General features: G+C 46.6%; 1 protein-coding gene across 10 annotated transcripts in view; it reads left to right on the top strand.

Annotated features, from left to right (window-relative positions):
- The window catches only part of LOC140394074 (uncharacterized), a 139,515-nt gene that overhangs the window by 89,546 nt on the left and 23,877 nt on the right, over positions 1 to 26,092 (top strand). For all 10 annotated transcript variants that reach the window (XM_072480893.1, XM_072480896.1, XM_072480899.1 and 7 more), the window contains exons 14-16: positions 15,041 to 15,133; positions 17,566 to 17,646; positions 20,776 to 20,883. In XM_072480893.1, coding sequence (XP_072336994.1) covers positions 15,041 to 15,133; positions 17,566 to 17,646; positions 20,776 to 20,883 — 282 coding nt within the window. The remainder of the gene's footprint in view (positions 1 to 15,040; positions 15,134 to 17,565; positions 17,647 to 20,775; positions 20,884 to 26,092) is intronic.

The raw sequence follows: 26,092 nt of genomic DNA, 5'->3' as shown, positions 1-26,092 counted from the left end.
CAATTTACAATGAATGATTTACTGAAATGCATTTTATTGTTGTCAACTGCCAATTATTTCTCCAAGCTTTTAGTGATTCCATCGTAGCTGTTACACTATTGTGTATCAATGTCTGTAAGAGAATTGTCCTGTGTCACTGGTGGCTTTTGCTAGCACAGTGACTCATCTGAATATGTTGCTTTTCTTTCTCTCGTGCCTGAAGAAGTTAAAAGAAAATAATATTATTAAAGTACGAGACACTGACAAATGTACACTTTTGTCTTTTGGGATTTAAAAAATCTTTATTGTTAATCATAGTTCTCACACTTGAGTTGTTGCCATCTGTTTTCTACACCTCGAAGGAATTCATGTTATCTGGCTAATATTTACTTCTCAAGCAAAGACCTGTAGATCTGGAAGTTTATGGTCTGCAGACTGACCACTCTTTCCTGTCCATGGGTGGAATTGCATAGGGGTGTTTGAATGGCTATCAATAGGGGAATGTTTTTGCATCTGTAATTTGTGAGATAAATCCAGGGAAATTCTTCAACGACTGACCTGATTTCTTGCCTGCCAAGCAGGAAGATTAGAATGGAAAATGAAGGGTTGGATTGTAATTGCATCTGATGCAACTTCCTATATTTAGGGAAAGGGCAGAACATTCCCAGGGAATAATAGACCACTCAGTTTGACATTGGTGCGGACAAATAATGTAATTCTACTAAAGGAGAGGTTAAATAAACACCAAGAAAACAGAATGCAATAATGAATAGTTAGCATGGATTTCAAAAGGGAAAATCTTTCTTGACTAACCTCTATTGAATTTTTGAGGCGCTAAGGAGTGTAGTCAGTGATAATGCAGCAGATGTAACTTTATCCATATTTTCAAATGACCTCTACAATGTTCCACAGAAAATACTGGACAATCTCAGTAGGTCTGACAGCATCTGTGGCGAGAGAGAAGGGAGCTAACGTTACCTTCTTTCTCTCTTCACAGATGCTGACAGACCTGCTGAGATTGTCCAGTATTTTCTGTTTTTGTTTCAGATTCCAGCATCTGCAGTAATTTGCTTTTGTCTTCTATAAGGTGCCTATTAGTTGACTTCTGAATGAGGTTCGAAAAGTGGGATCAGGAGACAGGTGGCAGAATGGGTTGCTAAATGACTTCAAGACATAAGGAGAGCGTGGGAGTAAAGGGTAGTTATTCAGAGAAACAAACGGTAGCATTACAATCCCCAAAATTTTGTTATGGTCCCAGATGAGACTCCCAACATTGGGTTATGATCCAGTTAAAGTTTTTGTTAAAAGTTTTAAAAAAATAAATTTAGAGTACCCAATTTTTTTTTTCCAATTAAGGGGCAATTTAACGTGGCCAATCCACCTAACCTGCACATAGTAAAAACATAGAAAATACAGCATAGAACAGGCCCTTCGGCCCACGATGTTGTGCCGAGCTTTTGTCCTAGATTAAGAACAGATTAATCTACACCCCATCATTCTACCGTAATCCATGTACCTATCCAATAGCCGCTTGAAGATCCCTAATGTTTCCCACTCAACTACTTCCACAGGCCATGCATTCCATGCCCCCACTACTCTTTGGGTAAAGAACCTACCTCTGACATCCCCCCCTATATCTTCCACCATTCACCTTAAATTTATGTCCCCCTGTAATGGTTCTACCCGGGGGGGAAGTCTCTGACTGTCTACTCTATCTATTCCCCTGATCATCTTATAAACCTCTATCAAGTCGCCCCTCATCCTCTCCGTTCTAATGAGAAAAGGCCCAGCACCTTCAACCTTTCCTCGTAAGACCTACTCTCCATTCCAGGCAACATCCTGGTAAATCTCCTTTGCACCTTTTCCAAAGCTTCCACATCCTTCCTAAAATGAGGCGACTAGAACTGCACACACTACTTCAAATGTGGCCTTACCAAAGTTTTGTACAGCTGCATCATCACCTCACGGCTCTTAAATTCAAACCCTCTGCTAATGAACGCTAGCAAACCATAGGCCTTCTTCACAGCTCTATCCACTTGAGTGGCAACTTTCAAAGATCTATGAACATAGATCCCAAGATCTCTCTGCTCCTCCACATTGCCAAGAACCCTACCGTTAACCCTGTATTCCGCATTCATATTTGTCCTTCCAAAATGGACAACCTCACACTTTTCAGGGTTAACGTCTGCCATTTGCCATCTGCCATTTCTCAGCCCAGCTCTACATCCCATCTATGTCTCTTTGCAGCCGACAACAGCCCTCCTTACTATCCACAACTCCACCAATCTTCGTATCGTCTGCAAATTTACTGACCCACCCTTCAACTCCCTCATCCAAGTCATTAATGGAAATCACAAACCGCAGAGGACCCAGAACTGATTCCTGTGGTACACCACTGGTAACTGGGCTCCAGGCTGAATATTTGCCATCCACCACCACTCTCTGACTTTTATCGGTTAGCCAGTTCATTATCCAACTGGCCAAATCTCCCACTATCCCATGCCTCCTTACTTTCTGCATAAGCCTACCATGGGGAACCTTATCAAATGCCTTGCTAAAATCCATATAAACTACATCCACTGCTTTACCTTCATCCACATGCTTGGTCACCTCCTCAAAGAATTCAATAAGACTTGTAAGGCAAGACCTACCCCTCACAAATCCGTGCTGACTATCCCTAATCAAGCAGTGTCATTCCAGGTGCTCAGAAATCCTACCCTTTCCATTACTTTGCCTACCACCGAAGTAAGACTAACTGGCCTGTAATTCCCAGGGTTATCCCTATTCCCTTTATTGAACAGGGGCACGACATTCGCCACTCTCCAATCTCCTGGTACCACCCCTGTTGACAGTGAGGACGAAAAGATCATTGCCAACGGCTCTGCAATTTCATCTCTTGCTTCCCATAGAATCCTTGGATATATCCAGTCAGGCCCGGGGGACTTGTCTATCCAAGTTTTTCAAAATGCCCAACACATCTTCTTTCCTAACAAGTATCTCCTCGAGTTTACCAGTCTGTTTCACACTGTACTCTCCAACAATATGGCCCCTCTCATTCGTAAATACTGAAGAAAAGTACTCATTCAAGACACCACCTATCTCTTCAGACTCAATACACAATCTCCCGTTACTGACCTTGATCGGACCTACCCTCGCTCTAGTCATTCTCATATTTCTCACGTGTGTAAAAGGCCTTGGGGTTTTCCTTGATCCTACCCGCCAAAGATTTTTCATGCCCTCTCTTAGCTCTCCTAATCCCTTTCTTCAGTTCCCTCCTGGCTATCTTGTATCCCTCCAGCGCCCTGTCTGAACCTTGTTTCCTCAGCCTTACATAAGTCTCCTTCTTCCTCTTAACAAGACATTCAACCTCTCTTGTCAACCGTGGTTCCCTCACTCGACCATTTCTTCCCTGCCTGACAGGGGCATACTGTTGCTCTTATTAGCCTTAGTTTTATTAGCTCTAATTCCGTCACTTTTGCTCACAAGTCGCCAGGTATCTTTCTGATACCGCCACGTGGTTCAAGTTATGATTAATAAGGCAGCACACCGCTTAGTAAGAGTTAAATCAACGATCATTTATTATATACAGCAATAAATACTTATACAATAATCCTACTTTCTAGACTACTACCTACCACTACAGGCCAATACTTAACTTTGGGAATGGCTCACCAGGTCAGGGAAATGAATGGTCTTTCGAATTGGTCTGAGCCTGCGGGATTTAAAGGCTGATACAGGTCGATGGCTAGGAGTCTCTATCGGGTAGCGATCGCTGGAGTCAAACTTGCGGTTTCTTGTCGATGGTTCTTGCGAAGGTTGCGAGCAGGAAGAGAAGGGTCGATCTGAACTTGGCCCCTTGCTCTTATAGTTCCCAGGGGCTTCCCGCCTCTCGGGGCGGACCTTGACCCTGGTTCCAAGTGATTGGACTTGGTCCCAATCACTTGGTTCGATATGCTCCAATAATGGGGTGATTCCTTGATCGGGGGGTGGTCGTCCACCTTTCTTTGTCTCGGCCACTGCTTTCAATTGCTAATTTGTTGCAATTGTTTCCGGGGATCGCCGATTAAACTGCAGATGGGTGGGTTGATGTGCTGCTAATGGTTGCAGGTATCGGTTCTGGGCCGACTTCCCCAGAGTCGAATATCCTGTTCTGTCTGCAGCTGTCCGTTTGTGTCCTGTTGGCTGCTTTTCCCATCAGCCTTTTCAGTTCACCATTTTAGATCGGGGTTTGGCCAAATTAATCGGGAATCAGCCATTTTAGGTGGCTACAATACATATCAAGGACTCGTGGTATCTGTTCCTTGAACAAGTTCCACATTTCAATTGTGTCCTTCCCTGACAGCCTATGTTCCCAATTTATGCACTTCAGTTCTTGTCTGACAGCATCGTATTTACCCTTCCCCCAATTGTAAACATTGCCCTGTTGCACGCACCTATCCCTCTCCAGTACTAAAGTGAAAGTCACAGAATTGTGGTCACTATCCCCAAAATGCTCGCCCACTAACAAATCTGTCACTTGTCCTGGTTCATTACCAAGTACCAAATCCATATGACCTCCCCTCTGGTCGGACAATCTACATACTGTGTTAGAAAAGCTTCCTGGACGCACTGCACAAACACCACCCCATCCAAACTATTTGATCTATAGAGTTTCCACTCAATGTTTGGGAAGTTAAAGTCACCCATGACTACTACCCTGTGACTTCTGCACCTTTCCAAAATCTGTTTCCCAATCTGTTCCTCCACATCTCTGTTGCTATTGGGGGGCCTATAGAAAACTCCCAACAAGGTGACTGCTCCTTTCCTATTTCTGACCTCCACCCATACTACCTCAGTGGGCAGATCCTCCTCGAACTGCCTTTCTCTAGCTGTTATACTATCTCTAATTAACAATGCCATCCCGCACCTCTTTTACCACCCTCCCTAATCCTATTGAAACATCTATAACCAGAAACCTCCAACAACCATTTCTGCCCCTCTTCTATCCAAGTTTCTGTGATGGCCACAACATCGTAGTCCCAAGTACCGATCCATGCCTTAAGTTCACCCACCTTATTCCTGATACTTCTTGCGTTTAAGTATACACACTTCAACCCATCTCCGTGCCTGCAAGTACTCTCCTTTGTCAGTGTTACCTTCCCCACTGCCTCACGACACGCTTTGATGTCCTGAACATCGGCTACCTTAGTTGCTGGACTACAAATCCGGTTCTCATTCCCCTGCCAAATTAGTTTAAACCCTCCCGAAGACTACTGGAAAACCTCCCTCCCAAGATATCGGTGCCCCTCTGGTTCAGATGCAACCCGTCCTGCTTGTACAGGTCCCACCTTCCCCAGAATGCGCTTCAATTATCCAAATATCTGAAGCCCTCCCTCCTATACCATTCCTGCAGCCACGTGTTCAACTGCACTCTCTCCCTTTCCTAGCCTCGCTATCACGTGGCACTGGCAACATACCAGAGATGACAACTCTGTCTGTCCTGGCTTTTAGCTTCCAGCCTAACTCCCTAAACTTGTTTATTACATCCACTCCCCTTTTCCTACCTACGTCGTTGGTACCAATGTGCACCACAACTTCTGGCTGCTCCCCCTCCCCCTTAAGGATCCTGAAGACACCAACTTCGGACTACTGGGGGACGAGACAGGGATGCCCCTTCTCCCCACTGTTGTTTGCGCTGGCTATAGAGCCGTTGGCAATCACTCTGAGAGCTTCAAGGGGCTGGAGGGGACTGGTCCGGGGGGGAGTGGAGCACAGGGTTTTGCTCTATGCGGATGATCTGCTTCTGTACGTTTCGGACCCAGTAGAGGGGATGGAGGAAATCATGAAGATTTTAGGGGAATTCGGCCAGTTTTCTGGGTATAAGCTAAACCTGGATAAGAGCGAGATGTTTGTGGTTCAGGAGGGGCGACTGGGGGACCTGGTTATCGGACATGGCTAGCTTTCTCTGTATGGAGAAAATTAAGTTCGCCTTGAGAGGTTCACTGTTAGGGTTCACCGGACATGACAACCGTTCGCCGACTTCCTTGCAGGAAATTAATCGTCAGCAGACCGGGGGGGGGGGGGGGGGGGGTGGTAATTTAGGTTAGAGTCAGGGGGTAATGAGGGTGGGACCTGTACGAAAGTGCAAAAACCGTTTACCTATGTTTGTGGTTTCATGTATCTTGTCTATTTTGTTGTTTCTATCCCAAAAATACCTCAATAAAATGTTTATTTAAAAAAAAGGGATCCTGAAGACACGATCCGAGACGTCATGGCCCTGGCACCCGGGAGGCACAAACCATCCGAGAGTCTCAACCGTGCCCACAGACAGAACCACCTGTCTGTATCTCTAACTATTGAGTCCCCTATAACTAGTGCTCTCCTTATCTCCCCCCTTCCCTAATCTTCCCCCCTTCCCTTCTGCGCCCCAGAGCCGGACCTTGTGCCAGAGACCCGGTCACTGCATCCTACCCCTGCTAGGTAATCATCCCCCCCCCCCCCCAACAGTATCCAAAGCGGTATACTTATTGTTGAGAGGAACAACCACAGCACTTTTTTAAAAATATATATTTTATTAAAGTTTTCAAACAGAATTTTTCCACTTTACAAATCAACATAAAAATAGCACAATAGCTGATAAATAACATTATTTAAATAAAATAGTGAACTAACAAAGTAACAAAAAATAGTGCCCCCCCCCCCCCCCCCCCCCCCCCCCTGGGCTGCTGCTGACTATCTATTTTCCCTTAACGTTCCGCGAGATAGTCAAGGAACGGTTGCCACCGCCTGGAGAACCCCTGAGCCGATCCTCTCAGCGCAAATTTCATTCGTTCCAGTTTTATGAACCCTGCCATATCGTTTATCCAGGCCTCCACGCCGGGGGGGGTTTCGCTTCCTTCCACTCCTTCGCTGGGCTATCAGGGACGCAAAGGCCAGAATATCGGCCTCTTTCGCCTCCTGCACTCCCGGCTCTTCCGCTACCCCAAATATAGCTAACCCCCAGCCTGGCTCGACCCGGACCTTCACCACCTTTGAGATCACCTTTGCCACTCCCCTCCAGTACTCATCCAGTGCCGGACACGACCAGAACATGTGTGTGTGTGTGTGTGTGTGTGTGTGTGGTTCGCCGGGCTTCCGAAGCACCTCCCGCACCTGTGCTCCACTCCGAAGAACCTGCTCAGTCTTGCTCCCGTCATATGTGCTCTGTGTAGAACCTTAAATTGTATCAGGCTAAACCTGGCACACGAGGACAAGGAATTTACCCTACTTAGGGCATCAGCCCACAGCCCCTCCTCAATCTCCTCCCCCAGCTCTTCTTCACATTTTCCCTTCAGCTCCTCTACCAGCGCCTCCCCCTCGTCTCTCATCTCCTGATATATTTCGGACACTTTGCCCTCCCCGACCCATACCCCGGAAATCACTCTATCTTGGATCCCCTGTGTCGGGAGCAGTGGAAATTCCCTCACCTGTTGCCTCGTAAACGCCCTCACTTGCATGTATCTAAAGATATCCCCCGGGGCAACTCATACTTTTCCTCCAGCGCTCCCAGGCTCGCAAATGTCCTGTCAATAAACAAATCCCTCCGTCTCCTAATTCCTGCCCGTTGCCAGCTCTGGAACCCTCCGTCCATCTTTCCTGGGACAAATCTATGGTTGTTCCTGATCGGGGACCACACCGAGGTACCCGTCACCCCCTCCCTGTGTCGCCTCCACTGCCCCCAGATCCTTAGGGTTGCCACCACCACTGGGTTTGTGGTATACCTTTTCGGGGAGATCGGCAGCGGCGCCGTCACCAGCGCCTTTAGGCTCGTTCCCTTACAGGACGCCATCTCCAGGCTCTTCCACGCCGCCCCCTCTCCCTCCCTCATCCACTTACAAACCATCGCCACATTGGCGGCCCAGTAGTAGTTGTCCAGGTTCGGCAACGCCAGTCCCCCTCTGTCCCTGCTACGCTGCAGCAACCCCCTCCTTACCCTCGGGGTCTTCCCTGCCAACACACAACTCATAACGCTCCTGTCTATTTTCTTGAAAAAGTCCTTCGTGATCAGAATGGGGAGACATTGAAACATGAAAAGAAACCTTCGGAGGACCATCATTTTTAACGCCTGCACTCTGCCCGCCAGTGAGAGCGGCAGCATATCCCACCTCTTGAAATCCTCCTCCATCTGCTCCACCAGCCGCGTCAGATTAAGTTTGTGTGGAGTTCCCCAGCTCCTAGCTACCTGGATCCCCAAATATCGGTAGCTCCTTTCCACTCTCCTTAACGGCAGGGCGACTATTCCTCTTCCCTGGTCCCCAGGGTGGTTACGAAAAGCTCACTCTTCTCCATATTTAGCCTGTATCCCGAAAAATCTCCAAACTCCCTCAATATCTGCATAACCTCTGTCATCCCCTCTACAGGATCCGCCACATATAGGAGTAGGTCATCTGCGTAGAGTGACACTTGGTGTTCCTCTTCCCCTCTAACCACCCCCCTCCATTTCCTAGGGTCTCTCCACGCTATGGCCAGTGGTTCAATTGCCAACACGAGCCGTAATGGGGGCAGGGGGCTCCCCTGCCTTGTTCCCCTATGTAACCGAAAATACTCCAGTCTTTGCCGGTTTGTGACTACACTTGCCACTGGGGCCCCATAGAGGAATTTGACCCAACTGACAAACCCCTCCCCAAACCCAAACCTCCTCAACACCTCCCATAGATACTCCCACTCTACCCTATCAAATGTCTTCTCTGCATCCATCGCCACCACTATCTCTGCCTCCCCCTCCGCTGGGGGCATCATTATCACCAGCCGTCGCACGTTGACATTCAGTTGTCTCCCCTTTACAAACCCTGTCTGGTCTTCATGCATCACCCCCGGGACACAATCCTCGATCCTCGTCGCCAGCACTTTTGCCAGCAGCTTGGCGTCTACATTGAGGAGTGAGATAGGCCTGTATGACCCGCATTGCAGCGGGTCTTTATCCCGCTTCAGGATTAATGATATCGTCGCCTCCGACATTGTCGGGGGTAGAGTCCCCCCTTCTCTGGCCTCGTTAAAGGTTCTCTCCAGCAGCGGGGCCAACAAGTCCACATATTTCCTGTAAAATTCCACCGGGAACCCTTCTGGTCCCGGGGCCTTCCCTGCCTGAATATTCCCCAGCCCTTTAGTCACCTCATCCACCTCCGTTGGCGCCCCCAGACCTGCCACCTCCTGCTCCTCCACCCTCGGGAACCTTAGTTGGTCCAGAAACTGTTGCATTCCCTCTTTTCCCTCCGGGGGTTGGGACTCATATAGCCTCTCATAAAAGGTCTTAAACACCTCATTTACCTTCCCTGCTCTCCGCTCCGTAGTTCCCGTTTCATCCCTGACTCCCCCAATCTCCCTCGCCGCTATCCTCTTGCGAAGTTGGTGGGCCAGCAGCCGGCTCGCCTGTTCCCCATACTCCTATCTCATCCCCTGTGCCTTCCTCCACTGTGCCTCTGCCTTTCCTGTGGTCAGCAGGTCCAACTCCGTCTGACGTCTTCGCCTCTCTCTATATAGTCCTTCGTCCAGGGCCTCCGCACATCTTTTATCCACCCTCAAAATCTCCCCCACTAATCTCTCCCTTTCTTTGCCCTCTTGTTTCTCCTTGTAAGCTCTAATGGAGATCAACGCTCCCCTAACCACCGCCTTCAGCGCTTCCCATACTACCCCCACCTGGACCTCACCGTCGTCATTGGCCTCCAGGTACCTCTCAATACATCCCCGCACCCTTTAACAGACCCCCTCATCCGCCAATAGTCCCACATCCAGTCGCCAGAGTGGGCCCTGCTCCCTCTCCTCTCCTAATTCCAGATCGACCCAGTGCGGGGCATGGTCTGAAACGGCTCTGGCTGAGTACTCCGTTCCTGCCACCTTCGAGATCAGTGCCCTGCTCAAAACAAAGAAATCTATTCGAGAGTATACCTTATGAACATGGGAGAAAAAGGCGAACACTTTGGCCAACGGCCTGGCAAATCTCCACGGATCCACTCCCCCCATTTGCTCCATGAACCCCCTAAGCACCTTGGCCGCTGCTGGCCGCCTTCCGGTTCTGGATCTAGACCGGTCTAGCCCTGGAGCCAGCACAGTGTTGAAATCCCCCCCCCCCCCCCCCCCAATTACCAGGCTTCCCACCTCCAGGTCCGGGATACGTCCCAGCATCCGCTTCATAAATCCCGCGTCATCCCAGTTCGAGGCATATACATTTACCAGCACGACCTCCTTTCCCTGCAATCTACCACACACATCACGTATCTACCCCCGTTATCCACCACTATATTCCTAGCCTCGAACGACACCCGTTTCCCCACCAATATCGCCACCCCCCTATTTTTTGCGTCCAACCCTGAGTGGAACACCTGTCCCACCCATCCTTTCCTTAACCTAACCTGATCCGCCACCTTCAGATGCGTCTCCTGAAGCATGACTACATCCGCCTTCAGTCTTTTTAAGTGCGCGAACACTCGGGCCCTCTTAATCGACCCATTCAGGCGCCTCACGTTCCACGTGATCAGCCGGATTGCCCCCCCCCCCCCCCCCCCCCCCCCCGGTCCGGGTCCCGCGCACCCACCCATCCCCCAGGCGGCGCCTTCCCGTCCCGACCACCTCTTCTCTTGCCAGCTCCCCCTCGCTCTCAGCAGCAGCAACCCAGTTGATACCCCCCAGCTAGATCCCCATCTAGCATGGTTATTCCCCCCCCATGATGCTTCCGAAAGTCAGCTAACTCTAACTGACCCCGGCTTCCCCCGTTCTCTCCTTGACCCCCCTTGTGCGTGGAACTCTTCCTTCCTGCGCCTATCTTCCCGCCACATCTCCATAGCGCGGGGAAAACCCCGCGCTTTCCTATCGGCCCCACCCCCTATGGCGCAGCTCCCCCATTTCCCCCCCCCCCCCCCCCCATAGTCCCTTTTTCCACCGGCGCCCACATTTCTCCGTGTGTCCCCCCCCCAACAAGAGGAGAAAAATTCCCCGTCTATCGTTTCGATACTATAACCCTCCCCTTCCCCAATTTACACTTCTGTGCATCAACCCCCCCCCCCCCCCCCCAAACATCAGTCCCTCCGTTCTAGTCCAGTTTCTCTTCTTGGATGAAGGTCCATGCCTCATCCGCCGTTTCGAAGTAGTAGTGCTTGCCCTGGTGCAATCGCGCCGGCTGCAGCATCCCAAATTTTATTTTCTTCCTGTGAAGCACCGCCTTGGCCCGATTAAAGCTCGCCCTCCTTCTCGCCACCTCCGCGCTCCAGTCCTGATACACTCGTATCACCGATTCTCCCACCTGCTGCTCCGTACCTTCTTGGCCCAGCTCAAGACAGCCTCTCTGTCGGTGAAATCTCACCACTATCGTCCTTGGTAGTTCTCCAGCCTTTGGTCTTCTCACAAGGACCCGGTGAGCCCCTTCCACCTCCAGGGGCCCGAGGGGGACTCGGCTCCCATTAGCGTATGGAGCATTGTGCTCACATAAGCCCCAACGTCAACTCCCTCCATTCCTTCGGGGAGACCTAGAATCCGGAGGTTCTTCCTCCTCGAGCTGTTCTCCAGGGCTTCGAGCCTTTCGATACACCTCTTGTGTAGCGCCTCATGCGTCTCCATTTTTACCACAAGGCCCTGTATGTCACCCTCGTTTTCGGCTGCCTTTGCCTTCACCCCACGGAGCTCTATCGCCTGGGCTTTTTGTGTTTCTTTCAGCCCATCGATTGCCAATAACATCGGCGCCAGCACCTCCTTCTTTAATTCCTTCACACACCGTCGGAGGAATTCCTGCTGGTCCGGGCCCCATGTCGTCTGGGCTCCATCCACCGCCATCTTGCTTCTTCCTTCTCTGCCGCTGCTCCAGAGGATCCTTCGCAATCTGGCCACTGCCACTGGTCCTCTCCATACACACCTGGGAGGACACCTTCCTTCGTCACCCCACACTGGGTTTGGTCTGAAAAATTTCCGTTGGGGCTCCCGAAAAGAGCCCAAAAGTCCGTTAGAACAGGAGCTGCCGAAACGTGTGGCTTAGCAATGCATCGCCGCAACCGGAAGTCAGGGGGGAATCCCTGCACTGACTGCTTCCTCCTCTTCCCACCTCCGGCTGTTACCCAGCCACCTTTGTTCTCAGATGTAACTATGTCCCTGTAGCTTCTATCTATCACCCCCTCAGCTTCCCGAATGATCCACAGTTCATCCAGCTCCAGTTCCCTAACACGGTCTGTGAGGAGCTGGAGATGGCTGCACTTTCCGCAGGTGAAGTCAGCAAGGACACGGTGGTCTCCCTTATCTCGAACATTCTGCAGGAGGAACATTCCACTGCCCTAGCTGCCATCACCTACTTAGTCTCCCAGTAAAAGAGAAAGAAAGAAAAAAGTAAATAGCTTACCTGCTCACAGCACTGAGTTTTTTTTTTAAGGTTAGAGGAGGGAGGGTGGGAGTAGTGTCTCGGGTTTCCTCACCGTTCAAATTTATTGGGTAATACAAACCTTCCCAGGTCTCCCCACGGCCGACTTCCGGTTTCCTGCTGCTCTGAGAGAAAAAAAGCTCCAAAAATGTAGTTTAAAAATCAAAAACTCAGCTTACCTTCCAGCTCTCCCCTCCAAAAATCACTCTCCTCTCTGCCCGCTCTGCTGGACCATCTTTGGGTTGTGGGGGTGAAACCCACACGAACACTGGGAGAATGCTCAAACTCCACACTGACCCAGGGCCGGGATCGAACCTGGGTCCTCAGTGCTGTAGGCAGCGGTGCTAGCCATTGTGCCGCCCCTCTTTTTGTCAAAGTTGATGAAATTGAAAACCGTAGTTACTTCGAGATAAATCCGCAAGCTTCCAAAGTTGTAAACAAACACAAAAATCTGCAAGCAAACAGTCAGCACTATCTATGTTATACACAGGAAACTGTAGTCACCACAAACTGCACATTAAATGACAGACACAGGGAAGGTCAGATTCCCTCAATTTTCTCAGCAAACTCACCCAGACAATGAGTCACAAAAATGTTGTCTTTCTCCTGAGGGATTTCAGCTTCCCTTTTTGAAGATCTAGCTTCTGATTTCCCTCAAAAGCCGCTCCAGCTCAGACTGCCCCTTGGATTACTTGGTTCCCAGTTGTTCAGGATTTCGGCTTCCCTTTTTGAAGATCTAGCCTCTGATTTCCCTCAAAAGCTGCTCCAACTCAGACTGCCCCTTGGTTACCTGCATTTTCACATCTCCAGGGACCCGGGTTCAATTCCGGCCTCGGGTGACTGCGGAGTTTGCACTTTCTCCTTGGGTCTGTGTGAGTTTCCTCCGGGTTCCTCCCACAGTCCAAAGATGTGCAGGTTAGGTGAATTGGCCATGCTAAATTGCCCCTTAGTATCCAAAATATTAAATGGGGTTACTGGGTTATGGGGATAAGGTGGAGGCATGGGCCTAACCAGGGCACTCTTTCCCAGGGCTGGTGCAGATTCGATGGGCCAAATGTATAAATTCCCTCTCAGTAGGTTCCACAAGGTTCAGCTAGGATTATTGCTGGTCTTCGTTTTGTATTTTGGAATCATAAACACGATTTCTAAATTGGCAGATGACAGAAAATTGTTGGTGTGTGGTGGAGGAGGGCTGTAACATATTACAGGAGGTCAGTAGTAAATTGCCAGAATGGGTAAATAATTGGAACATGAAGCTCTAAGACAAATGTGAGGTAGTACGTTTTGGTCAGAAGAAGCAGGCGGTCACTTGGATGGAACGTGCGAGTCTCGGTGAGGGAGAAGAGTGACCACTGCGTACAAATTATTCCAGCACAGGATGGCAAGCCCATAGAAAAAGCAATCCAAGCCAATCTTCTTTATTTCTGGAGGATAAAGTTGAGAAGTGAGGAAGTTCTGCTGAAATAGTATTCGGAATGTGGTCTAAGCAAGGTTTGATACAGTGTGCAGCACTGGTTGCCATATTATAAAAAGGAAGGGATATAGAGGCACTGGAGAGGGTGCAGAGAATATAAGGATGATCTCAATGTTTTTCAGGAATAGATGAACAGGCTGGATCTTTTGGGGTTGTCGGGGCGGGGTGGAATAGTGAATTTAGAATTACGAAAGGCTATGATAGAGTGGACAGGGAGAGAGAATGTTTCTTCTTGTGGGAAAAGCATAACCAAAGGCCATCAACATAAAATAGTCACCAAGAAATCCAGTAGGGAATTTGGAAGGACGTTATTTGGCCTGAGAGTTGTGATCTTGCTGCCACAGGGGGTGACTGAAACATAATCAAGATCTGTTTAAGGGGACGTTAGATGAGCATGCGAGGGAGAAGGAATAGAGAGTTATAATAGATTTAGACAAGGTAAAATGGTAGGAGGCTCGAGTGGCATGGGCAGCTGGACTGGTTTGCTGTGTAACTACATGGCTTGCGTCCTGTCCATGTCTATATACACAATTTAATCCTTCATTCAGGCTAGCCTGTGAAATGGACATAAACGGGTTCTATTTTGGGCTTGTTTAATTTGAAACCTGGTGCCCTAGACTTGGAAGAGAAAATTGTATCCATGAACACTGGTTTTGCTATTTCAGGAACCGAATAAACTTTTAGGATGTATTCTCTGATTAAATTGATTTTGTTTTGAATCAGTTGGACCTTTGTTTTATGCTATAAGAACTGATTCCGATCTTGCCATTCAAATTTTTAAATTGAAATCACAAACAATTTAAATAAACTGGCACCACGGACAGTGTCTGTACTGGGATCTGACAAAGCTGTATTGGGGTCACAGACCGAGAGGCCTATTTTCTGTCGTCTTAGATGTCTTTACCATCACAGATTTGACAAATTCAGATGCCGTTTTCTCTTTTCCATATTACTGCCAAACTCCCAAGTGTTGGGAATAGGAATGTCCTTCAGATACTCTGAACTTCACGATTTGCCGTATTTATTTACACACCATTGTTGCTGCATTTCTATTATTCAATGAGGTCAATTGTGAATAGGGTTGAACGGGCTAAATGGCCTGCTTCTGTTAAATATAACAGTTGCACATTAGCACTTGGAGCCTGAACTCCCGAATGCTTCAGTTTGACTTTTTTTTTTCGCTGATTAGTGTGATGGGGTATGATGTGTAAATATGTTTCTCCCATGTTCAGGTTCACTGCTGGAGCAGATTGATTCAAATTCACTGCAATTCATTCACGTTGTCAGAAATTGTGCTCCCAGCGCCACCACCTGTATTTGTGAACGTAAGTTACTTCCAGTAGCCCAAACTTGCTGGAATTTAGGAAAGTGAAATGATTTGATCTGTGTTTTTCTTTATTCTTTCACGGGATGAAGGTATCGCTGGCAAGGCCAGCATTTCATACCCATCCCTAATTGCCCTTGAGAAGGTGGCAATGAGCTGTCTTGAATTCTGCAGTCCATGTAGGGTAGGGGCACCCACAGTGAGTATAATGTCAACTTACATTTGTGTAATATTTCTCACACAAACGGGTGTATCGAAGGTCATTGTGTGAGGAGATTAAAAATTACCACAGAATAGGAACTGTAGAAGTAGACGGGGCAGCACGGTAGCATGGTGGTTAGCACAATTGCTTCACAGCTCCAGGGTCCCAGGTTCGATTCCGGCTTGGGTCACTGTCTGTGCGGAGTTTGCACGTTCTCCCCATGTGTGCGTGGGTTTCCTCCGGGTTCTCCGGTTTCCTCCCACAGTCCAAAGATGTGCGGGTTAGGTGGATTGGCCATGCTAAATTGCCCATAGTGTCCAAAATTGCCCGTAGGGTGGGGTTACTGGGTTATGGGGATTAGGTGGGGTTACTGGGTTATGGGGATAGGGTGGAGGTTTGGACCTTCGGTAGGGTGCTCTTTCCAAGAGCCGGTGCAGACTCGATGGGCCGAATGGCCTCCTTCTGCACTGTAAATTCTATGTCTATGTCTAGACAGTAGACAGCACAAGAGGAGTTTCCTCAGCCCATTTTGTTTGTTCTGGCTCCTTGCAATATTATCATACAAATCACATTGTCTTTCCTTTCCACATATTGCTGTGTCATTTTGTGCTTTAAACATTTATTTGCTTTTCTTAATGATTTTTGCCTCAATTTTTAACTTCATATGGGACGTGACTAGGTCAGCATTTATTTGTTGGCCATCCTTAATCATTAGGGTGGCCTGGGTTAGCACTGCTGACTCACAACGGCAGGAACCCGGGTTCAATTCCAGCCTTGGGTGACTGCCTGGAAATTGCACTTTCTCCCCGGGTCTGCATGGGTTTCCTCTTGGGTGCTCCAGTTTCCTCCCACAGTCCAAAGATGTGCAGGTTGGGTGGATTGGCCATTCTGAATTGCCCTTTAGTGCCCAAGGATGTGTGGGGGAGTGGGCCTGGATGGGGTACTCTTTCAGAGGGTCGTGCAGGCTCAATGGGCTGAATGGCCTCCTTCTGCACTGTAGGAATTCTATGATTCTCTAGCAAAGCATTCAGTGCTCTCAATAACTGCAGAGAAATAGTTTGTTTTTACATAGTCTGTTTTTCTAGCTCACAAATTACCAGATGTACTGAAACCTATTTCATAATTTTAAATCAAAGCAATTATTTGATTACTGCTAGGCTACAGCATCTAGTAGTGTCAGCTCTCAATTGTAATGACCACCAATATCACTAATGTGTGCAGGGTAGGTGGATTGGCCACGCTAAATTGCCTCTTAATTGGAAAAAATGAATTGGGTACTCTAAATTTTAAAAACTCCTTTGTTCTACCCCAAAACCTTCGACTCTCTGGTTGAATATATTCAATTACCAGCGCTGTTCTCTGGGAAAGAGAATTTCAAAGATCAGTGACCATCCGAGAGAAGAAATTTCTCCACTTCACTCCATCTTACGTGGAAGACCCCTTATTCTGAAGCTGTGTCCTCGGTTCAGATTCCCCCATTGCGATATGGTTCAGAAGAAAAACATAATGGCTGTTAACAATTAAATTGTTGCATTCGAGATGGTGGGGTAGTGCAATATACTTTTCAAAGTTTATGTTTAATAACAAATTTAAATGGCCTGAATAAAAGGGTTAGTTTTTACTGTCACTCTGGATTGTGTGCTGAAGAACATTTGTATTGTATCCTGTAAGAGTGACTATTACTAATCTATAAATATATTGTTGGGAGAGAATGTTAATAATGATGCATATTGGTGCCATTTGCACCATGATTGTGAATTTGATTGTGTTGACAACTTGGATGTATTCAGACTACAGATGTAACATCAGTGGCGAGCACATGTTTTGCCCCAGTGCTCCATTTATAGTAAAAATGCAGCATGAATCTAGTATTTGGGCCTAATCCAACCTGGAACAAAGCAGAGTAATAATTCCTGGAGGGATTTCCTTCTTTGGCTTGGTATCAACTTGGGGCCAATTCATTTGATGGACATTCATGTTGAGCGCCTTTTGTGAACTGGTTTCAACTTTACACAGAAACATTTTGGTGCAAATACACTGTTATTGTTTTGAGACTTCGTAGCTAAGGAGCACCCAGAGATGAGCTGATTTTGCAACATGTGTTAATTGCTACAATATGAATCTATTCAGAAGTTTTTAACAGTTGGGTCACAAGGCTGTGTTTTTAATGTTATGTTCGAGAAAGTATTTCCTCCATTAATATATCAACTTTTAAAACCATTTCTTATCAGAGTACGGCTGTCCTTTCAACAGCAATCCTTGAAGATCTGAAGAATGGAATAGTGGGTTTGCCCAAAACCTTTTCATCTGTGGTAGGTGCAGGTCTTTTGTCTAAATATTATGCAGGGTTGTATTAATTAAATACAATAGATCAGTGATGGGCAACCTAGGCTTGTGAGTGGGCCACAAGAGTGCCCACAGATGAGAGCCAATGTTCAACAAAATGTATTGTGGGCTGCACTCAAAACCCTGATAGGCCACAGGCCATTCACCACTGCAGTAGATCCTCTGAGTTCGGACTATTTTGAGAATCACTATTAGATAAGCAACATTTATTGCAATATTAAAATTATTTTTGTGGAGTGATCTGTGAGCAGTAAATAAATGCAGTGTTATTGGTTTAGAGTGGAGCCGTTTAACTCAGTTGGTTGGTTGGATGGCAAGCATATGTTTTGAAATAACATCAACAGCTTAGGATTGAGTCCCATTCTGGTTGCAGTAGATTTGGGACCGGCCTCCTCCCCCTGCCCCTTGGAAGGCAATGGCAAACCACCACTAACAAAAACTACCAAGAAGACTGCTCCGGATGAAGCCAACCAATGAGCCAAGGACCTTTCTCCCTTAGGGAAGAGCACACAGGTCAAGACTTGTAGAAACCTAAAAACTTTTTTTTAAGGATTGTGTGTGCTGGGGCAGGGCTCGATCTTACTCTGGAGTAGAACCTCCTGCGAATCCCTGCTTGTGTAAAATGCTTCAATTGTGAAGCTTGCACTGTCTTAAATAATTAGATTTTGCTTTCAGGGTGCCTCTAAGCACAGGTGCAGAGCACTCCTTTCTGGGCAGCTGCATTAGATTGTTACGCAGACAGCAGGATACTACTTTGCTGAAAACAAAACCACAGCTATGAGCTGCAGGCTGGTAAATGCAGCCACAATCATTACAACATGGTGGATATTTAAAATAGGCTGTTATCTTTTGGATAATGAATCCCAAATTTCATCTGATGTGCTGTACTTTGACTGAAATTACATACAGGATTTTGGTTTATGTTTGCAACACATCATAATGGTGTGCTTTGTTATGACAGGTCCCCGCTCGAGGTCCCGTAAATAGTTAACTTTCCGAATAGGACCCCAATTTTGTTATGCCCCGGTTGAGGATGAATTAGCTGTGCCCCCCCCCCCCCCCCTGCAGGGGTGACTGACTGCTGTCTCCTTGTTGTTTCTGTGTCTCACACACTGACACCCCAGCACACACAGATCAGGTCTGCAGTTAGCCTTTTATCCTAATTCCGTGTATTCTTAAAAGGGAACAATATATATTTTGTCCCAGACAGTTTTCTTTGAACTCCGATCATTTTCGCATTGAGATCTAAATCATCAGGGGATAGGTTTTGGATGTCTGCTGAGATGTGACAATCTGCCTCCATTGTCTTCACAACCACTGGAGATTAAAATTCAGTCTTTTGCATTTTTCTATCTATCTTTCAAATCACTGTCATTACATTCCATGATCTCTCTCGGAACTAAGTATAATCCACACAAGAACTTTGTGGAAAGTGGTTACTTTACATTCTCGGCCATCTTTGGCTCAGTGTCTTTGTTTGTATTTCTTTTAAAAACATGCATCCCTTAAAATGTTCAAAATGCCAGAAAGTAATTTGGGCTGTACTACATCATCATCATAGGATCCCTACAGTGCACAAGGGGGCAATTTGACCCTTAGAGTTTGAACCGACCTTTGGAAAGAGCACTCTTTCCGCTCTACTCCCCCTTTCCTTTAACACAACCCCACCTAATCTTTGGACATTAAAGGACAATTTTAGCATGCCAATCCACCTAACCGGCACCTAACTGGGAGGAATCCAGAGCACCCGGTGGAAACCCACGCAGACATGATGAAAACATACAAACTCCACACACAGTCGCCCAAGGCTGGAATCAAACCCTGATCTGGGTCCCTGGCGCTATGAGACAGCAGTGCTAACCACTGTGCCGCCATGTAGTTATCGTGACAACTTGCATCCGAAGTTCCACATAATGCGCTAAATGTCTGTTAAAGTGGAGTTGTCTATTGCACACCATCCTGTTGTGAATATACATTGTGTTGTTTGAACCTCCACCTAATTGTTTCAATGGCAAATTTGATTTGTAAATGAAAAACACCAGTTGCAGCAAATAATATTCTCGCCTGTCACTATCTCCAGGAATCTGGAGTACTTGTTGAGTTAGCACTTGATTTGGGGAGAGCTTTCAGGCCCTGCTGGCATCAGGAACCGAGGCAGACAGGATCCAAAAATAATGGCACCAAGCAACATGTCAATTTCACAATGCCGGCCAGTTTGTGGGAGGCGCATTCAGGGCCTGACCAGGCTGCCTGACCCCACAAGGTACACAGCCAAATAGAGACACTACCTGCCTTTAACAAGGTTCGTAATGGAGGCGGACTGAGATTTTCCAGCCTGTCATCAGTTTCCTGACACAACAGGGATCAGTTCAGATACCTGGGGGCAGGCAACCTATGGTAGGTAGGGGTGCCAGGGCTCCTGCCAGGACTACAGTAGCTAAATAATGTGGGCAATCCAATTAGTTGAAAATAATTTGTTTTTCTCCTAATAAAGTTTGGAATTGTTGGCCAGCATTCCTTTCAGTTTATTACAATCTGATTATGGTCCTAGTACCTTCCGTCACTGCCTGAGACCCTTATGGCTAAAAGATGCAGTATAAATGTTCATCCATGTATTGACAATCAATATCATTTCAGGCAAAATTTCTGCTTCCTGCATTAGGTTTCCTTTCCCTGAATTTTCACTTTGGAGGCATAAAACCAGAGGTGAGACTATTTCTAGATCCTAATCTGCTCCCTAGGGGATTCGGGAGGACAACATTTCGCTGTAGGATTTTTCCCTTTTGAATGGCACAGAGACGGGTTCAGATATTCCAGGCTAGTTACAGTGCTACACCTATAACACCTGCAAGGGCTATTCATTGGTCATGTACAGCACCAATTGGCAGGTTGTTTCTCCCTGGAATGAAACCAATTGTAGGTATCTATGTTCTTAATCATTTCCAGTTGTTTAGTTCTCAGATGTTGACTTTTTATGGTGAAGTATGCCTATTGGTTTACAATTCTTTAAAAGGTTTAACCGTAGTAAAATTTTGTATGAACTTCTGTGGGCACTTGGGTGAATGGTAATTAATATAAAACCTTCTTTCTTGCAGCTTCGCAGGGAATCTGCGTTGATTCTTATAACAGTGGCTGTAGCCCAGATGTTGCATAAAAATCTCCCTCTGACCAACATTGTTCTGCCATTAATTGTAGCTTATGGGGTAAGGACAGTAAAATTACTGTAATTGGTTTATTTTGCTTTTGTTTTGAAACTTGTCTCTCCTTGTCTTTCCCTTCCTAAAATGAATGTGATAACTGCTTTCAGCATGGAGGATGATGGTGATTCCATAGCATGGCTCTAATTTCTTTCAAAAACTAATTTTAATTGTTATTTTCACAATGCCTCTCCTTTTTCAATGATTTCCACAACTATCTCCATTCGTTTTTAGATTGTGTGTTGTTTTCCTAGCTTCACAATATTTAGGATACCATTTTACGGTAACAATAATACTATTAGTGGGGCAGCACGGTGGCGCAGTGGGTGGGTTAGCTCTGCTGCCTCACGGCGCCGAGGTCCCAGGTTCAATCCCGGCTCTGGGTCACTCTCCGTGTGGAGTTTGCACATTCTCCCCGTGTTTGCGTGGGTTTCGCCCCACAACCCAAAGATGTGCAGGCTAGGTGGATTGGCCACGCTAAATTGCCCCATAATTGGAAAAAATGAATTGGGTACTCTAAATTTATTTTTTAAAAATAATAATATTAGTGACAATTTAACCCTCTATTCTTCCCCTTTTTGTTCTTTTTTAGTAAATTTAGAGTACCCAATTCATTTTTTCCAATTAAGGGGCAATTTAGCGTGGTCAATCCACCTCTCTTGCATATCTTTGGGTTGTGGGGGTGTGAAACCCACGCAAGCACGGAGAGAATGTGCAAACTCCACACAGACAGTGACCCAGAACTGGGATTGAACCGGGGACCTCGGCACCGTGAGGCAGCAGGGCTAACCCACTGTGCCACCATGCTTCCCGCCCCCCCTCCTCCCTTTTTGTTCTGCCAATGTTCTTTCTTTCCCCCAACCCTTCTGTTCTGAAGATCTTGACTCATTAAATTCCACATTTTACTGGGCCTCCATGATTGCAAACGGAGAGCTGGGATTTGGGAGATGGAGGGTATGTTCCATAAAAGTAAGCATTTAAGTTGGAGTGGCTTTATGGTAATTTTGAAAGTAACTTCAAACCAGTAATTTCTCGGGATTGTGGCGTTAATGTAATGTATGTGTTTTGTGGAGGCACATGAGAGTTGGACCTAATTCCATCTTCTGATATAAGTTTTATGATTTCGGGGGAGACCAGTAACTTTTAAAAATAATTTTAAACTCCTAGTTATTGACTGAATTTTGCCAAAATGTTTCCCTTTTTTTTTATTTTTTATAAATACTGTGCAAGAGTTACTAACTTAATAATATTTTGTAAACATTTATTCTTTAAACCCCAAAATCCTGATAGGACACTCCCTATTCTACTGTTCTTCCCACCAAGAGTTCTTCTATACCTCGCAGGATCTTGCAGATTCCTTCACTTCTCCTGGGACCAAACCATAGAGTCATATAATTATACAGCACAGAAAAGGCCCTTTGGCCCATCACATCTGCGACAGTCAAAAACAACCACCTAACCATTCTAATCCCATTTTCTAGCACTTTGCCCATAGCTTTGTATGCACTGGAATCGCAAGTGCACATCTAAATACTTATTAAATGGTAGGAGGGTCTCTGCCTCCACCAAGGGGAAAAGTTTATTCTGTCTACTCTATACCCCTCAATTTTATACATCTCAATCATGTCCCCCCTCAGTCTCCTCTGCTCCAAGGAAAACCATCCAAGTCTATCCAATCTCTCTTCATAACTAACACTCCTGCCCAGGCAACATCTAGGTAAATCTCTGCACCCTTTCCAGTGCTATCACATCCCTCCTATAATGTGGATTCCAGAACTGCACACACTGCTCTAGCTATGGCCTAACCAACGTTTTATACAGTTCCAGCATGACCTCCCTGCTCTTAAACCCTTTGCTTTGGCTAATAAAGGCAAGTATACCACCTTAACCACTGTATCCACCTGCCCTGCTACCTTAAGGGACCGGTGTCCATGCAGACCAAGATCCCTCTGATCCTTGGTGCTTCCCAGGGTCCTGATGGTTATTGTGTGTTCCCTTGCCTTGTTTGTCCTGCCCAATTGCATGTGGGACCTTATCAAAAGCCTTGCTGAAGTCCAAGTAGACTGCATCAAATGCATTTCCATCATCGACACACCTGGTCACCTCTTTGAAAAACTGAATCAAGTTGGTCAGACATGGCCTGTTCTTGATTAATCCTTGCTTTTCCAAATGCAGATTAATTCTGACTCTCAGAATGCTTCCAATTGTTTCCCCCACTCGGGTTAGACTGAATGGCCTTTTGTTTCCTGGTTTATCCCTTCCTCCCTTCTTGAATAATTGTACATATGGGCTATCTTCCAGTCCTCCGGCACCTCTCCTGTGGCCAGAGGAGAATTGAAAGTTGCCAGCGCACCTGCTATTTCCTCCCTTGCCTCACTCAGCAGCCTGGGAAACATTTCATCTGGCCCGGGAGATTTGTCTACCTTTAAGCTTGCCAGACAACTCGGAACCTCCTCTGTCTATGTTAATCTCTTCAATTTTATTACCGTCCTTCTCCCTGAGAAGGTACACACTAGGTGTGCCACAGCTAAGGGATTCACTTGTGCACACCCCAGCTCAAGAAACTGCTGCTTTGTGACTCCAAAATCAGAAAACACCCTTTGTTTCTTACTGTCCTTCCCCACGCCTCGCTCTCTTTGTCTCAAAGCTGCTTCAAGGCTCCAACAGCAATGTCTTTTTTTTGTGAGAATACGCACAGATAAAACCCAACCAAAAATATAATTTAATTCTAACCCATTCTCATGGAAATGTAAAAATCCCTGGAATGCCAAACTCATTATTTCCCTTCCCAAACCTTCTCTTTGATCTGGGAAACTATGTGAGTAATTTAAACCCCTCATGAAGACAACAATGGACATCTTATTTACATCAAAAATTCAAAGGGACTACCCATTGTTTAATGTTTTCCAACGCTGACTTTGTTAAATATGCACAGGTCACTCTTTGAATTGTAATTACTTTCAGATCTGTTTACCAGCTTTGCCACGTGTTTCTTGCATTTAAAAATGTTTGTCCCCCAACCTAAGCGTATTGTCCCAAAGTGCATGAATCGTGAAATTAGATGTTTTCACAGCACACGTTAGAATTTTAGCCGATTCAGTAAAGTTGACCCACTGCCTCATGGGTTATTCTGAGTCAAAATACCCTATGCTTCTCTGAAATCACTAGCTAATCAATCATGATAGTTGCCAATGACTACTGCACCTTTGCTGTAGGCCTGAAATTGTTTTTCTGTTACTCCCCTCAGTTAGTTTAGGATGGTGATACTTTGTCCTGTTTTAATAATTAACATAAATTTTTGGTTTGCCATAGAATTTTTTTTTTTGAGTACCCAATTCTTTTTTTTTCCAATTAAGGGACAATTTAATGTGGCCAATTCACCTACCTTGTATATCTTTTTGGGTTGTTGGGCTGAGGCCCACGCAGACACTGGGAGAATGTGTGCAAACTCCACATGGACAGTGACCCAGGGCTGGGATCAAACCCGGGTCCTCTGCACGTGAAGCAGCAGTGCTAGCCACTGTGCTGCCCTGCTATAGAATTTGTAACCAACTATCCACTCCTATTTCGCATCTCAGAATTCTGCACGGGGATGGGATATATTACTAATTTTGAGAAGGCATCTTAGGATGAAGCAAGACTTTGAATGATGCACGTAAAAAATTTAATTTCTGTTGGCCAATTTACGTAAGTCGATTTCAGGTGAAATGAATACGGAGGAGAAAAAATGTCATTCAACAGGGCTGCCTTTATGAATAATTTTTTTTTTTTAAATCTAGAGTACCCAATTAAGGTTCAATTTTAGTGTGGCCAATCCACCTAACCTGCACATCTTTGTGTTGTGGAGGTGAAAATGACGCAGACACTGGAGAATGTGCAAGCTCCACACAGACCGTGACCCAGGGCTGGGATCAAACCTGGGTCCTCAGCGCCGTAGGCACCAGTGCTAGCCACTGTGCCACCGTGCCACCCAGGGCCATCTTTATGAATACTTTGTTATTTTTCCTTGGAACCTGCTGCCTTTGCTCTCTCAATCAATCACGGAATAACAGATATTATGTTTGGAATATTTCACTTTGCCCATCAGGCCCAGTGTTGGATCTTGATTTAATGGAGTCCCAACTCTCACTGTTCTCGTGAGTGATCCCACTGATCAGGAGGATATAGTAGATTCTTCTTGGATGCCCGAGGGACAGCAGAATGCTTTTTTGCCACCGTGTACAAGCTATTTCACTCCATTCTCCACAGATGCTTGGCCTACTGAGTATTTCCAGCAGTTACTGTTTTTAATCCTCCATCATTATCCTTGGCTATGTTCCATCCTCAGACAGATCCATGAGAATGGTTGGTGGCACAGCCAGTGCAGCACTGCAGTATGCAGTCAAGAGGAAATATCACTGCAAGTCCATAGCATGGACTTCAGAGCCCATGAGATTTCATGGCATCATCAATTTGGGCAAGAAAACCTGCTGATTACTCCTACAGTCCACCCTCAGCTGATGATTTGGTATTACTGCCCATTGAACATCACTTGGAAGAAGCAACGGCAAAAATGTACTTTTTGGGGACTTCAATGTTCATCACCAAATGCAGCTCGGCACCACTACAGGATGAGACCTAAACGCCATAGAGCCAGACTGGGCTAACGGTAGATGGGGTGAGATTGCAAGGAAGATATCTACTTGACCGTGTTCTCACTAATCTACCCGCCACAGAATGCATTTGTCCATAACAATATTGATGAGAGGACTTCCGGTGGCGGCCATGGTGAATGATTGCACATTTGGTGGTTCCCACTCGTGGGGTTTTTTCGGACCTTTCCCCCGGTTAATGGTTGGATGTGTAGAGGAGAAACGGTGCTGGTGAAGAGAGTGACCCACCGGTGCATGGAGTAGAGGACCAGAAGCGGTCGTAAAAGAGGGGAACAGAGAGCAAAAGCTGGTACGGTGCCTGTGACACACGTGGAGATGGCGGAGGGGCATGGAGCGGCCCTCCCGGCTCAGTGGTCAACAGAACAGCTGGTGGGCTTCCTGAACGGGAAGTTCACCCAGCAACGCAAGGAGAATCTGGAGGACCTGGCCGGGGCGGTGGACTCAATTTAAGGTGGCGATCGACCGTGTGGAGATGAGGCTGGAAGCCCAGGGTCAGGCGATCAAGAATATGGAGGAGGTGGCGGGGGAACACTAGGAGCAGCTCGCTTCGGTGGCAGCAGAGA

This window comes from Scyliorhinus torazame, chromosome 17, assembly GCF_047496885.1.
Source record: "Scyliorhinus torazame isolate Kashiwa2021f chromosome 17, sScyTor2.1, whole genome shotgun sequence".
Taxonomy (NCBI): Eukaryota; Metazoa; Chordata; class Chondrichthyes; order Carcharhiniformes; family Scyliorhinidae; genus Scyliorhinus; species Scyliorhinus torazame.
Note: the sequence above shows the minus strand (reverse complement) of the source record. Positions and strands in the feature narration are given on the sequence as shown.